Source organism: Micropterus dolomieu, linkage group LG15, assembly GCF_021292245.1.
Source record: "Micropterus dolomieu isolate WLL.071019.BEF.003 ecotype Adirondacks linkage group LG15, ASM2129224v1, whole genome shotgun sequence".
In the NCBI taxonomy this organism is placed as follows: Eukaryota; Metazoa; Chordata; class Actinopteri; order Centrarchiformes; family Centrarchidae; genus Micropterus; species Micropterus dolomieu.
Window position 1 is genome coordinate 21890877 of NC_060164.1, and position 13965 is coordinate 21904841.

Genomic DNA, 13965 nt, shown 5'->3' on the forward strand with positions numbered 1-13965 from the left:
CAACAATAATATCTGACCCGCTGCCAGATTATGGTGCTTTGATAGCGCTGTGGAAATAGATCTGACATGACCATAGACTGTATATAAAAAGGTCATGACAGAAATAGTTATTCACTGCTTGTTTACTGTAATGCAGTATTTGGAGTTGAACTGAGCTTTTACTTCTGAATAACATTAAGAGTCTTTAGCCTGCTTGACACACCTCTGAAAGAGCCGTCAGAAAACGTGATTCCCCTAAATGTCCTCTGCCTGGAGATACTGTGGAATTGCAAAAGTGTCCGTAGGTTGATCGATCTTTACACCACTGAAAACATAGTTATGGATCTTATGTTGCATTTCTGTCGATAGATCCTACAAACTCAACATTTAAGGTAGTGAGTAGGCTGGTACTTCTTAAAACTGATGAACATCTTAAAGGTTCATGCAATTGGGACGTGGGAAACTTTCCAAGTGTTAATAGCTTTTTTAATTTCTTTATCAGACACTTCATACCAAATTTTATCCTTCTGAGCTTCTTCCCATTGTCTACACAACCTTCAGTTTTAAAAGTAAACCATGCCCAATGTAACTTCACTCTGACTTGTATTTTTCCACATATAAAACCTTTTCGATGTCCACTATTAATTGTTCTACTTTTTAGTACCACCCCTTGTAATAATTTAACTCATTGATCTTGTAGGTTAGCAAACTGCCTTCCTTCAATTCTCCAAAGGCTATAAAAGATGATTTTACCAACATAATTGCACATCAGCTGTATGTCTTGAAGCACTGGTGCTGCCCACATGGGCTCAGACTTTGGGTGTTGCGTGACCTTGCATAAGACTACAGTGTGTCCATTCATATTGGCCACAGTTATAGTCATTTTCATCATGTGGGCTCATGTGAAGCAGGAAGCAGACACACTCTGGCAGCTGATCCAGATGCCCACTTCCATTTTTAGAGACGTTTAAAAAAACAACCATCCATTATAATGTTTAACCAGGAATAAGATGCTTATATGCAAATAATAGTAGACGTTTTTCTAGTGTTCCATATTTCCTCTACTATTATTTTCTTCCAGTCTATCTGGAGTGCCTCAGCTTTTTTAAACATGTACAGTCGACAGCCATTGTTACAATACTGTAGTTGTTTCTTTAGAGATGCAGTAAATAGCTCCTGAATTACAGGAGCGGTAATTTCTAAATCTCCCTCTGTGAGGTTTTGTTGCTTCTCTCTATAGATGTGGCTAGTTGAGAAGTCTTACTTTGTTCTCTAGTTTTTCTACAGCCCTGTGGTCCTGCTTTGTTGTTGTTTAGTATTTTAGTTTAGATTTCAGCCTTACTGATTTAGCAAGGAGTCAGTGTAGGCAACTGTAGCTGTGTGCTAAAATAGGCTGTGTGACCTATTTAGAAAAGTGTGCACATCCAGTGGTAAAGTAGGTGGAAGAGTTTTATAGATGCAAAGTCCCTTTTGAAGGGAAGTTTACAAATACAAATTCGAGATCACCAGGACAATTCGTGGAGGAAATTGAATAAGCCGCAGCCCAGTTACCTGGAAAAGCGAAGGCACAAAAGATTTTAGAGCTACAGATATTTCAGTATTTCCACATATGAAGGATGATGGAAGATTAAATCTAAAGGTTGTTGTCCACAGTAGGGTTGGGCCGATAGACGATGCCATCGTCCATTGGCGATGGCTAACAGACATCACGACGTTGAGCCGGCATCGTGATTGTAAAACCCCCGCCCACAACAGCAAAAAATAATCTCAGATTTTCACATTATACCACCCTTTGAAATCAGGTTTTTATGACCATGAACGGATTATCATTTTTTTTTTTAAGTATGCTTTGCACCTGCCTCAGAATTCTCTTCTCCCCACACTCTGACACACTCACACACACGCGCACACCTACACCTCAGGTAAACACCCCGGCTTGCCCCGCCTCTATCTGTCTGTCTCTCTTGCCCCCGTCTGCTCCATTTTCTCCATCAGCAGTATGTTTTATAAAGTCGCCTAAAAGACTGAGAACTCGTCTTTTTCCCATATATTTCTACCCACGATCCGTTATCATGGCAACAGGTGAGCCGCACGAACTGAAAGCAACAGCTGCACCCTGTGTGTTCACTGCTTTTTACCGAGGGAAGTCTGTGCGAGAACACATGCACGTAAGATGTCAGCTGCCCCCTCGTGCACTCGCGCACCCGATGACATCGTCCATCCCGATGTTTCGTTGCAGACATCGTCCGTTGGAAATTTTGTACCTAGTCCACAGTGAGAATATCATTTGACAGCATTCTTCACTTCAATTTAATTCACAGACAGCTCAGCTTGAGGCTATGAACATCATCAATCGTTACGTCACTCCTTGTGAGAGAAAAATACAAACATTCGTACACATTTTTTATGCTGTAAGAGCGTATTAATATTTGAGAATGCCTACCTCTATATAACATTATATGTAAGTACAGAAAGCTGTTTTATTGCTTAATGAGCACTACCCAGAGCATTGCTCATATAGCATTGTAGATATTCAGTAGTAGTAGTAGTATATCAGCACACTTCGAGTGTGTGAAACTGTGCATACATGTTCTTGTTTATATTGTAATGATGTAATTTCTTGTTGTTTCAGGAGACCAAGTGGTATGATGAGACGACCGTAGAATTGATGGCTCCCACTATGCTTCCAGAGCTGCACCTTCTCAAACGGGTAAAGCCTATGAGCAACACTTGACAGCCTCTGGACTTCATAGCCAATATTAGATTGTTCAGAGTTCAGCTCCCACTCTGCTGAGGATTATCTAAGCTAAGCTTAGATAAGTCATGTGGGTGTAGAGTATTGGTAAATGCACAAAATATGAATGCCACCCACGTATTTGTAGTAAAGTCAAGCACTCCCTGATATCTTCATGCTTTTTATTGTCTAATTTGTGTTTGTTTATTTATTGTAGATTAAGGTAAAGGGGCCACGATACTGGGAACTGTCAGTAGACCTCAGCAAAGAAACACAGCATCTAAAGTAAGTACAGAGGGAAATATTGGAAAACTTTACAGTGTTTTTCAAGGCAGTCACTCTAATGAAATCGTTAACTACACAGTGTGTGAAAATGATTAGGCACCACCTTTTGACCTCTTCTCTTATGTATTGATTTGGTCAACTGATTTAAAGGACAATCTTTCTACACATTTCCCGCAGGTCCATCCTGTCCAGAGATGGGGTGTTGTATGTAAAACTACGGGCCGGCCAGCTTCCTTACAAAGACGACCCTCAAGGCTGGAGGAGCCTGCTGGCCTCTACTGTCAACCACCGCAACTCTGGAGTCAGAGCCTTCAAGGTAAGACATGAGGGATCTCAGTCACTAGACCAAATATATACAGACTGAAATGATTAATGGTTTGGCTTATACAACGTCAGAATACATAATTCAGAATACATTTTATCAACCTCAGAAAAGAGGCAGTAAGATGTTGTGAGTTTAGTGGTCATATAAAATGTTTCCTCATCTGTGTGTCTATGATTGCTTCAGTTGGGGCTTCATTATTCACACTGTGTTTTTTGTAGTGTGAGTGTAGACATTTGTGTCTGCTTTTTCTACAATGTAGTTCTGGCTGTATGATGGTTGAACACCCGAAACGTGACATTTACTTTGGTTGCTGTGGAACATTTTCAGCAGCTGAAGTCCTTCTTAGCAGCTGGAAATGACTTCTTAATAAATAGACCCAAAATTGTAGTGTACTCTCACTGGCCACTTTCTTGGGTACACTTGCTACTACCGGGTTGGGCTCCCTTTTGCCTTCAGAACTGCCTCGTGGCATTCGTCAACCAAGGTGTTGGAAACATTCCTCAGAGACCTTGGTCCTTATTGACATGATAGCATCACCAGAGATGATATTCTGCATACCTTGGTTGTAATGGTTATTTGTGTTTCTGTTGCCTTTCTGTCATCTGAAACCAGTCTGCCCGTTCTCCTCTGATATCAACGAGGCATTTTCATCCACGCAACTGCCGCTCACTGTATATATTCTCTTTTTTGGACCATTCTCTGTAGAAATGGTTGTGCATGAAAATCCCATAGATCAGCAGTTTCTGAAATATTCAGACCAGCCCGTCTGGCACCAACAACCATGCCTTGTTCAAAATCACTTAAATCCCCTTTCTGATGCTTGGTTTGAATTTCAGCAAGTTGTCTTGACCACATTCACATGCCTAAATGCATTGAGTTGCTACCATGTGAATGGTTTATTCGCTACTTGTGTTAAAAAGCAATTGAACAGGTGTCACTAATAAAGTGGCCGGTGAGTTTATATCACTCATTTAATACTTAATTTGGATTTTGCCTTTGAAACCTTTCCTTTAATAACTCTGTTTGAAACAGACCAACTGTTTTTAAGAAATAAGTGTGCACCGATAATAGGTTATAAATAGAAGTGGAAGTAAATTGACCTCCTTCCCAGTGGCTGGTCATGTCCAGTCTTGGCAGATTGTCACTACATGTTCAGCAGGCAGCTGTGTGGTTGACAGACAATTACTGGTTCCCTGATGGCCTCAGTGTACGCTGTCAATACACCTGCAGGTCCAGAGGGGAAAAAACACACATTGTTTATTCCACTCGTCCTCACTTTCCTTCCTCCCCTTCATCATTTCCTTCTGAAGCATTCATCTTTTCTTCCCTTTTTCCTTCTCTTGAATCGCACCTCCTTGCACCCTTTTCTTTAATTCATCCCTCCAACTTTGGATTCATTAAAATAATTATTTGTTCCTTTTCCTTTTTTGTTATTATTTCTTCCTTTTCCTTGACCTACTTTTGTGTCCTTCCTTGTTTCTCTATACTTCCATTTTGTATTGGTTCAGGTAAATAATTGTACAATTTCCTCTTGTGTTTCTTTCTGTAGCCTGAAGCCATCTCTACGTTCACCTCTGAGCCCGCCTTGGTCTCCTTTGCCGAGTACTTCTGTAAAACCTCTGAAGGAATGAAACAAGTGAGTTTAACACACAAGTGGATGTAGGTGCACTATGAGGTCAGTTTTGCTTCTTAATTGCGTTCCCTTGCAGTCATTTTACTGTCGTGACTGAACAAAAGTAATGCTTGTCAGTTTCATCCATCCCTAAGTTATTGTGTAAAACATCCTGAGTTCTTAGTAATTGCTAGGTAGTTCCTAAGTAATGATTTACAAAATCAGGTGCACCATTATAACTTACGGAATGCCTTATGTGGTGTGTAAATCCTACGTGTAGCACCATCCGATCGAAGGCAATCACCAACATCAAAAAAGAAGTCACTGTAGCAAAACAAGCTGTAACATAAGTTGCGAGTAGAACAATTTTAGAGGGACAGTTTATGAATTTATTAAAGGATAGCCTCTTGAGATGCATCATCTCATTTTCAAAAGGGTCCTATAAACACAAATACAGAATACAAAAGACAAATCATAAGCAAAAACATTACATAACATACATCACAGATACACATACAAAACTCATTCAGACATACAATTAATGCATTAAAACTGTCAATTTGTCAATTGTTTGTGAAAGTAGCTATTGCTTTTGTTTTACTTTTACATCTAACCATGAAGAAATTGTTAGTAATAGAATGAGTAGGAAATATGCGATTGGTTCCTCTTGTTCTGAGATTTCTAGAACAGCTTGGATTGTTTAGAAGTTTATTATAGACAGAAAAAGACTGGGGAGTTTGGTAAAGATTCTAAGCAAGTCTGCGAGTATCAGGGAATTTTATTATGTAGATTCCGCATATTTTTATAGCCTGATTCACATGTCAGTTGTATTATATGAGTGGCTTCGGTCCTAAATTGTGGAAACATAATTGTTCTCTCCTTGTAAAATAACATTAACAAACCAGGAGGGAGTCAAGTCTTTAGCTCCTGGAGGTGCTCTTGATTAATGGAAAGTCATGAAAAGTTCACATTTTATCAGGGCCACAATGGAAACTGAGCGCTAATTTACACTTTTCTCATTAGTTTTGAGTTAGTGATTGGTTGATCTGGCTATCACTATCGGAAACTCTCCGCTCTGTTGAAACTCGGCTCCAAGCGCTTTCCTTCTAGTCAGCTGGGAAAATACGCATATGTGTTTGTTGTTTTTGTCAAAAACAAAATAAATATATTTGCTTCCTGCTAATATTGCGTATCCTGAATCAGGTCTTCTTCAGGATAGTGTGTTTATACGCATCCTCATATGTAGCGATGAATATGTGTGAAAGTACAGTCTAGACAAAAAGCCGGCGCAAACAACAAAGAGGAGGAGGAGCATGAGGAGATTATCCAGGCTTAAATGAAACGACAGGAAAAATATTCAACCATCTAATAGTCAGGAAAAATGCATGTTTCAATTTAAGTAAATGTCTAGGCTGTGCTCTTAATAAATTATATCAGCTTTCTTGAATAACATTAGATTATCAATATGCATGCAATCACACTGAATGTTTCCATGATAAATACAACCAATGTATACTATCATTAAGACTTTACATTATTGAGTGCAAAATGATTCTCCAAACACCCACATTGTCTTTCAGTAGAGATGAATTAAAAGTAAAAACAAATGAAGTATTTACCAGTTATTCTGTCTGTGTTTTTATACGTTTATGTAATAGATTGTTTGTTTGATTGTGTGAAACGTGTCTGGATTGGCTAGAAAGTTCCCAAGGTTCAGCAATCTCTGGGGTCTTGATAAAAATCTTGTGAGAAAGGCATTCAACTTACAGACTATGACTCAAAATGCCAAAAACAGATTCTCTGAAGTGCCACTTGGTTTTCTCTATAAACTTAAAGGGGCGCTCCTCTGATTTTACACATAAATGACATTCCACCAAGTCGTGTTATGTCTATTGTGGCTCTGGAGGAAGCCTTTTAAAGTCTATAAAGTATTATTTTTTTACTCAGCTTGGGCATGAGACTTGAATTTGAAAGCTGTGGGCTTTTAGGAGGCAGGAAGGGGTCTAATGAAAGATGTTTTTGAATTGCATTATGGAAAATGTAATATCAAGCTTTAATTTTGACATCAGACTTTAATTAAAGTAATGCTCATTTCAGACCAGCGAAAATAGGAATGAGGAAAAACACAGTACAGAAGTGGCAGATTTTCTCATCTTTATATGCTAGACCACTTTCTATGTATAGCCCATGCCATACACAGGGGAATTTAAAGAGTTAAAATACATTGTATAGATTTTCATGGCCAATGCTCTCACTCAATCACTGGACTCCTATTTTCTTAGCAGATAACTTCATGACAGCTTCGGGTTAATTAGTTGGATTTTACAGAGGCCACTGGTTTCAGCTTGAAAAATTGTCATTTTGTAGCATAACGTGTAATTTAATTTAATGACATGGCAATTTTCATTTCATTGCAAGACCTCCCAAGTCATTTCAAAAGTCAATTAATTTTGTTTCCAGGAACCCTGTAAAAAAAAAAAAGAAAAAAAAAAAAAAACCTACAAAATTAAGTGGACTTGCTGGTGTATATGGCGTGTTTACGCTTAAATGCCAAAAACGACATGAAATAAAAAAATGTAATTGGGATGCTTGAATGCAAATGTATCATATCAATGTCTGTGTCTGGCTAAGACTACATGCTCAGATGGAGAAGTGCAAAATGTTTACAAATTTAACTACAGTATCATCAATACCAGAACGCTAAATATAGAGACATGAATTTGAAAGAAGAAAATTAATTCTAATCAAGAACTTTGAACTGTAACACACCAAAACAAGCATCAGAATATAATATTTACTAAATCATTCAAATAACTAAAAAATGTAGCTGCTAAATGAGCTTAGGCATTTGAGCTTTGTCATCGACCCACCTAGATATTGTCAGTGTCTTTTTAGTAAGAATTTATGTAATGTATGCTCACTCATTTGCTCACTCACTCAGTCTGTATTGTGTTTACAGAGAGAGGATACTCTAGTGTTGTTCTCGGCCATGCTGTATGAATGTGTGACGCAGGAATGTCCAGAGATGCTTCCCACGTATATAGCTATTGAGCAGGTAACGAACACAACCATACACGCATACACTGAGTTTTGTGCTGATGCTGTTGAACTTTTTAATTGGTCCTCCTTATTAACTTGTCACTGTTTCAGCATTTGTAGAGTAATTACATTACCGACAGCTACCTCTAAGTTGGGAAATCAATTTAAAAATGTAAATACTTTGAAAATGATTTGGAAAAATGTAGACTATGTCCAATTTGTGGATTACAAGATATATTTTTGTGTGAACATCAGTTCAGCAAAGTATATTGAAATGTAAAGCAGTAGAATCTGATGGAAATGATTATTGTAGTGTTTCAGTATTACTTGTTGCTACACAAGATATACTCTATGAACATATTGTATCTCTACCTTCTCTTATACTTCACTAAGACCAAAATACAGGTATTACATGACTAAAGCTGGAATTATGCCTCTGTGGAGATGCATTTGTGAACCTACACTGAGAAGAATGTTGCATTGGCTGGCAGAGGAACAACATGACACACCTCCCATATCTCAACAATGCAGACCTGTGCATCAAGCAAACTGATTGTTGGGACATTTTCTCTTTCACAGTTTGGGTGTAGTTACATTTCATCATAGTACCGGAAGTGATCTTCCAGCAGAGCACAGGAAAAGAAATTTCTCTTCACAGCACTTAATATTGTTGCCCATCTTGTCATTGTCCCTTCAATTTTATGTTTATAGATCCAAATTCTTTCACATTTGTTTCACGGATATAGTGGTTTGTCTATTGCTGGGGTAAAATTGATTTCTGCTTTCTGATTTCTTCAGTGATTTCTTTACATTAGGGTTTTTGAAATATGATTCTGCTTCGTAGCGGACACATATGTTATACCCTTAATCCCTCATATAAAAGTAAAGTATAAAAGACATATCTATGTACATTTTCTTACGTGCAGCCCAGAGAAACATAATGCCAGTTTAATATTCTCACCAACACCCTGAACAACATAAACCACAGAAATTAAGGTAGGGCTGCAGCTAACGATGATTTTACTGCGCTTCTATAAGCTTCTATTCAATGATTCATCGATGCGTCATTTAAGAAGTACTTTTGCTTGGCGGTGGCGGATTAAACAAAGCCTCGATGCAAAGAATTTGTGTTATACTCATAATTAATAATACTACATTAATGACCTAAAAAAAAAGGAGGTCCGGTGGCAAAAAAATCACTAACTTTCTAACCATTTATTCCTTTGTCAATTCCCAATCTGAAAATCTAATATAATGGAAACCTGTTTTTAAAGTTTGGAATTATGTGACACAAACATTAACAGATGAAAACTGTAACTGGTAAAAGATAAAAATCTGCTCTGCCAGTGGTAAATTATGTTAACCCATGTTGTCGCCGGTGTCTCTCAGGCAGTGAGTGCTCTGCGTCGGGGTGACCTGCTGCAGACCTTCCCCCTGTGGCAGATGCGACTGGTGGTGGAGTTGTGGGACAGCAGGTTGCTGCGCGGTCCTAATAACCGTCACGACGCCCTGCTCCCCTCCGAGTTTCTACCTGTAATGAAGAACATGGTGGATATAGCACTGGACAGCTGGCTCAAAGGTGAGGAGAGGCGAGACGGGTGATGGGTGATGGATGCGTGCGGAGGCTCCGTAGCTACACAGTAGGCTATGCTGTGATTAATGTGCGCTGTCTCAAAAATGTTACTACACATGAATGCTTTCTGATGCCGGTAGAGATGGATCACAGTGAAGACAGCATGAAGAAGGCTGAATAAGAGACTCTGAAATCTCTATAACACGCAATGTAAATACAACGACCAAACGGTATAGATGCCATTCAGTGATGAAACGGCGTAGGAACCTCCAAGCATCACGTTACGTAGTTAATTTACTTGAAAACATGTTTAGCTCTGTTGAACAGCAGTGTCACTGGTTGCGCTTTTCACATGCTGGATGTGTTTCAGCTCGTTTTTCTCTGTACTGGGTGTAGCACAATCATTTCTCAGTTTAGAAATAAAACAATGTGTAGATACTCAAGCACACATTCCATCACTTACGTGCAGACACACACACAAACGTACAGTGGAGAGGGCGTGGGAAACAGGTGAAGTATTTGGAAGAGGCTGTGATCCTGTAAATGGTTCTAACATGCCTTCACTTTCATGTTTCATGAAGCCTATTGGCTCTGGCATATGTTTCAAAAGCAAACCAAACTAACTTGACCTCAAACATCAGGAATGTTGCTGTTCTCTGGAACTCACCCATGAATAAAATATGTGTCTTCATCTATGCTTGTTATTTTTTTATGATTCTTGTTTCTACTCATCTGCTCTCAGTGCCATTTGTCTTTCTCAGAACTCAGTGCTACAGTGAATTTGTACACTGAAATATACCTGATATACCTGAGGTCATGCAGATTTCCAAAAAATGATGATGGAATTCTTTGAAATTAATTAAATAGTTGTTTGTGTGAGGTAGGATGATACTGGACAGCGGCCTGAAGAAAGACCCTCTGGCAGAGTGAAATAATTTAATTACTTGTTTAATGAAATGTATAGGGTTGATTGTTATGTTGTATGTATGATGCTTTGGCAGTATTGTTGTTACACATTCATGCCAATAAAGCTAATTTAAATTGAATTGAAATTGAATTTCCCAACATCTCGAGAAGTCGTTGAGAAATACAAATATGTATTTTGTCTTTTAAAATATTTTATTTTTGTTCATTTCCGTTTCATATTTAAACAAACATGGAGATTAAGGCATTATAATAAGTATGTAAGTGTTTTTCCCTCTGGAGAATTCAGGTCTGGACCACTAGTGCATTTTGTTCTTACAAAACCTGAATCTCAGTTTTTTTTCTTAAATCACACATATGTAACGTGTCACTAACTAAATCTGTCCGTATAACCGTTTCATTAATGAGGCCCATTGTTCCTCAGATCATCAAGGCTTGTGATTAAGAAACAACACAAACGTTTGATCAAATGTTTTTGTATCTTGCAGTCTTGTCAACACTATGCTAACTAAATTTGTCTTGTATGCAGATAATTTTATTTCAGTGACAGCTGTAGCTACACCTGTTCTACAAAAAAGAATTAAAAATACACATGCCTTGTGTGTGTGTTTTCTCGCCTAGACAACAGCTCAGTGTTAAGGTCCTACATGAGGGGCGAGGCCCTCCCTAAGGACGCCCAGTCCACCGTGTTGGCCTGCTTCCTGGTGTACCGCTCCATCCCCTGCCTCAGGAACACACACACACAGCTGGAGGGTAAGACATGGTCACACTGAACTGGACAGCTTCAGCTGTTTACAAGCAAGTAAACACACTGTTCATACACAGCAACAGGAATGTAACTTACCACAGTTTAAAAGTCTCACTCCTGTGCAGTACTGAAGTGCAATTTTGAGATACTTTATATACGTTTTATGCTACTTTGCTGCCAGCCTAAGGCACACCTGTGCAATACCGATGCTGTCTGATCAGCATCTTGATATACCACACCTGTGAGGTGGATGGATTATCTTGGCAAAAGAGAAGTGGTCACTGAGAGAAATAGGCCTTTTGTGTACATAGAGAAAGTCTTAGATCTTTGAGTTCAGCTCATGATGAATGGGGCCAAAAGTGTTAGGTTTATAATTTTGTTCAGTGTATATAAACACTTAACACATTATTGAAGATTACCCCAGATGTTCCCAACCTTTTTTGGCCTTTGACCCTTATAAAAAAAGCTGTGTCTAGTACGAGCTCCTTGTCACAGGTTTCAGACGTTTACTCTCTAAACTTCTCAGATTGCTTTTTTGAATAGTATATTCAATAGATTACAAAAAGCAAATATTAAAGAAAAGTTAGCTTTGTTTTTCTTATTTTCTACACCATTGTGACCTCCCAGATTTATCCTGTGGCCCTTTGGATGGGCTAAACCCCTAATTTGGGAATCACTACCTGCCTAACTGTATCTAAAGTTGTTAAAACTAAATCCACCTCAACCAGCTAGAACAGTAAAATGCTGCTTACGTCAGTATGAACAATCTAATAATGCTATAATAATAATAATAAAGAGGTTTCAGGGGACATTTTACTGTGAAACCAGTACAACCTCAAGTTCAGATGTTCTTCTTCTACACAGTGGACTTATGTTCATCAAATTACATAAATGAGTCTCCTTTAGCGGAGCCCCATCCCACCATATCATTCAAACATAACAACTGCACATTACTAAAAAATTGATTCCAGACCGTGTTGTTAAACACGTCTGAAGCTCTGTCCTCTCTCCTTGCAGGCTGCAGCTCACTCGGGGATTTGCTGGCACGTAGCAGCCAGCTCGGCATCCCTCTTAGAGACCTGTTGAGGCTGGCACCCGTCCTGCTGGGCTCTGCATCAGGACCACACACACTGCAGGGCTTCCCTCTGCCAGCATTTTGATCCTGATGCTCAGTACTAGTCAACTGGCTAGTAACCTCTCAGAGATGCAGTTCATAGCCTACCTTCCCACTACGGGCGCAGGTAGGACAGATAACTGATTTCTACCTGTAACACCTGCAGGTGTGTGCTGCAAGTGGGGAAAGATGTGACCATAAGCGGTCTTGTGCATGGCTGCCCTACCTTTTGAGAAGAACTCTTTGGAAAATACAGGATTTCTTTTTCCTTCTAAGCCATTAGAAAAGGGAATAACTAATATTAGAGTTTTGTAATATAATATTTTTATTTAGTTTTTTTTACAGTATTAATAAAATTAGGCTGCAGTAACGATGCAGTACATGTGCCATTTTTGTGGTACAACGAATCCAGAATGCGGACTTTTTTGATGGGTACCACTTGCTCAAAAGTCCAGCAGCAGACAACTTTTCTTCACCGCCAAATAAGGACAGAAAGGACTGGTCAGTACAATATCAAAGGATTTGGCTTATTTGTACCAATGCACAGGGGATCTCCTGAGTTCAGTGGCCTGAACTCAGGAGTCCTGTGTGAGGACGGGAAGACAAAGTCAAGTCAATAAAAGAGAAAAGTAACCGCACACTTCATGAATACTGTGGTTTATTCTGTGATATTTCACTGTGAGACAGTTCTTGGGTAAGACGTCAGCTGCCTTCCATTGTTTTCTTGTTTGTTTTTGTTTATTTTAGTATGTCCACAACTTGAAAGAAAGTATTTTTGCCCGTCCCCACCATGAAGAGATCTTCACTTGTTTTAACATCTTACTGTGGTGCCAGCGTTGAATTGCTTTCATGGCTTGACAATAACGGTGGACCCGATGGCGCGGGGCCAGTAAAAAGTAACGTTGAGACAATTGAACTAGCAATTGCAAAAACATTAGTTAAAAAAAAAATGAATTAGAAACTCAACATCCTGCAGTTGTTTTGCAGCTCTTGACGCGCACCGTTGTCCAATCCAGATTTGTACTTACGTGACGAGTGGTTGTCAAATGTTATTTCTCTAATCTCAATCAAGCGGCGACCTCTGGGTCTGAAAGTGAAACCATGCAGACGGAACTTAACACTGCATTCTCTCTAACGGCCAGCAGGGGGCGAGTCCGCTGGTTGCAAAAAAGAGGTCCGGGTTCATTGGAGATAATGGTAAAATGTTGCTACTTCGCAGCTGAATTATTACTACTTAACACTTTCATGATGAGTTTATGGTCTCAGTCGCTAGTTTCAAGTATTCTTCAACACAACATGATTTTCATTGAGTAAATTATGGTCCTATTTAGGTGACTGACAGGTTGCTACCATGGCGACCTGTCAGTCAGGATAGAGGTGACTTCTATCGCTGCTCTGTGTACATTTTTTTAATTAAATGGCTGTCAGCAGGGGAGAGAGCACGTCATGTTTTAATCTGTTAGTATGCTTTGTTAACCTTTTTATTTTTTATAATTTTAACTGATTACATTTTATTTTTTTATTTTTTTATATCCAGAATGTATTTAATAACCGATTAAACATGTTAACAGTATAACATAACTTCTAAGTCTGGTTTTGTTGTAACACTGATAAATAACTTTTTTAAGGAGG

The 13965-nt window shown here is 38.9% G+C and overlaps 1 protein-coding gene across 2 annotated transcripts in view; it reads left to right on the forward strand.

Annotated features, from left to right (window-relative positions):
• The window catches only part of anapc1 (anaphase promoting complex subunit 1), a 63112-nt gene extending 50139 nt beyond the window's left edge, over positions 1-12973 (forward strand). For both annotated transcript variants that reach the window (XM_046070537.1, XM_046070538.1), the window contains exons 46-53: positions 2612-2689; positions 2931-2998; positions 3176-3314; positions 4873-4959; positions 7895-7990; positions 9364-9553; positions 11093-11224; positions 12237-12973. In XM_046070537.1, the coding sequence (XP_045926493.1) occupies positions 2612-2689; positions 2931-2998; positions 3176-3314; positions 4873-4959; positions 7895-7990; positions 9364-9553; positions 11093-11224; positions 12237-12379 (933 nt within the window). In that variant the 3' untranslated portion in view covers positions 12380-12973. The remainder of the gene's footprint in view (positions 1-2611; positions 2690-2930; positions 2999-3175; positions 3315-4872; positions 4960-7894; positions 7991-9363; positions 9554-11092; positions 11225-12236) is intronic.
• Positions 12974-13965: the final 992 nt, after the last annotated feature.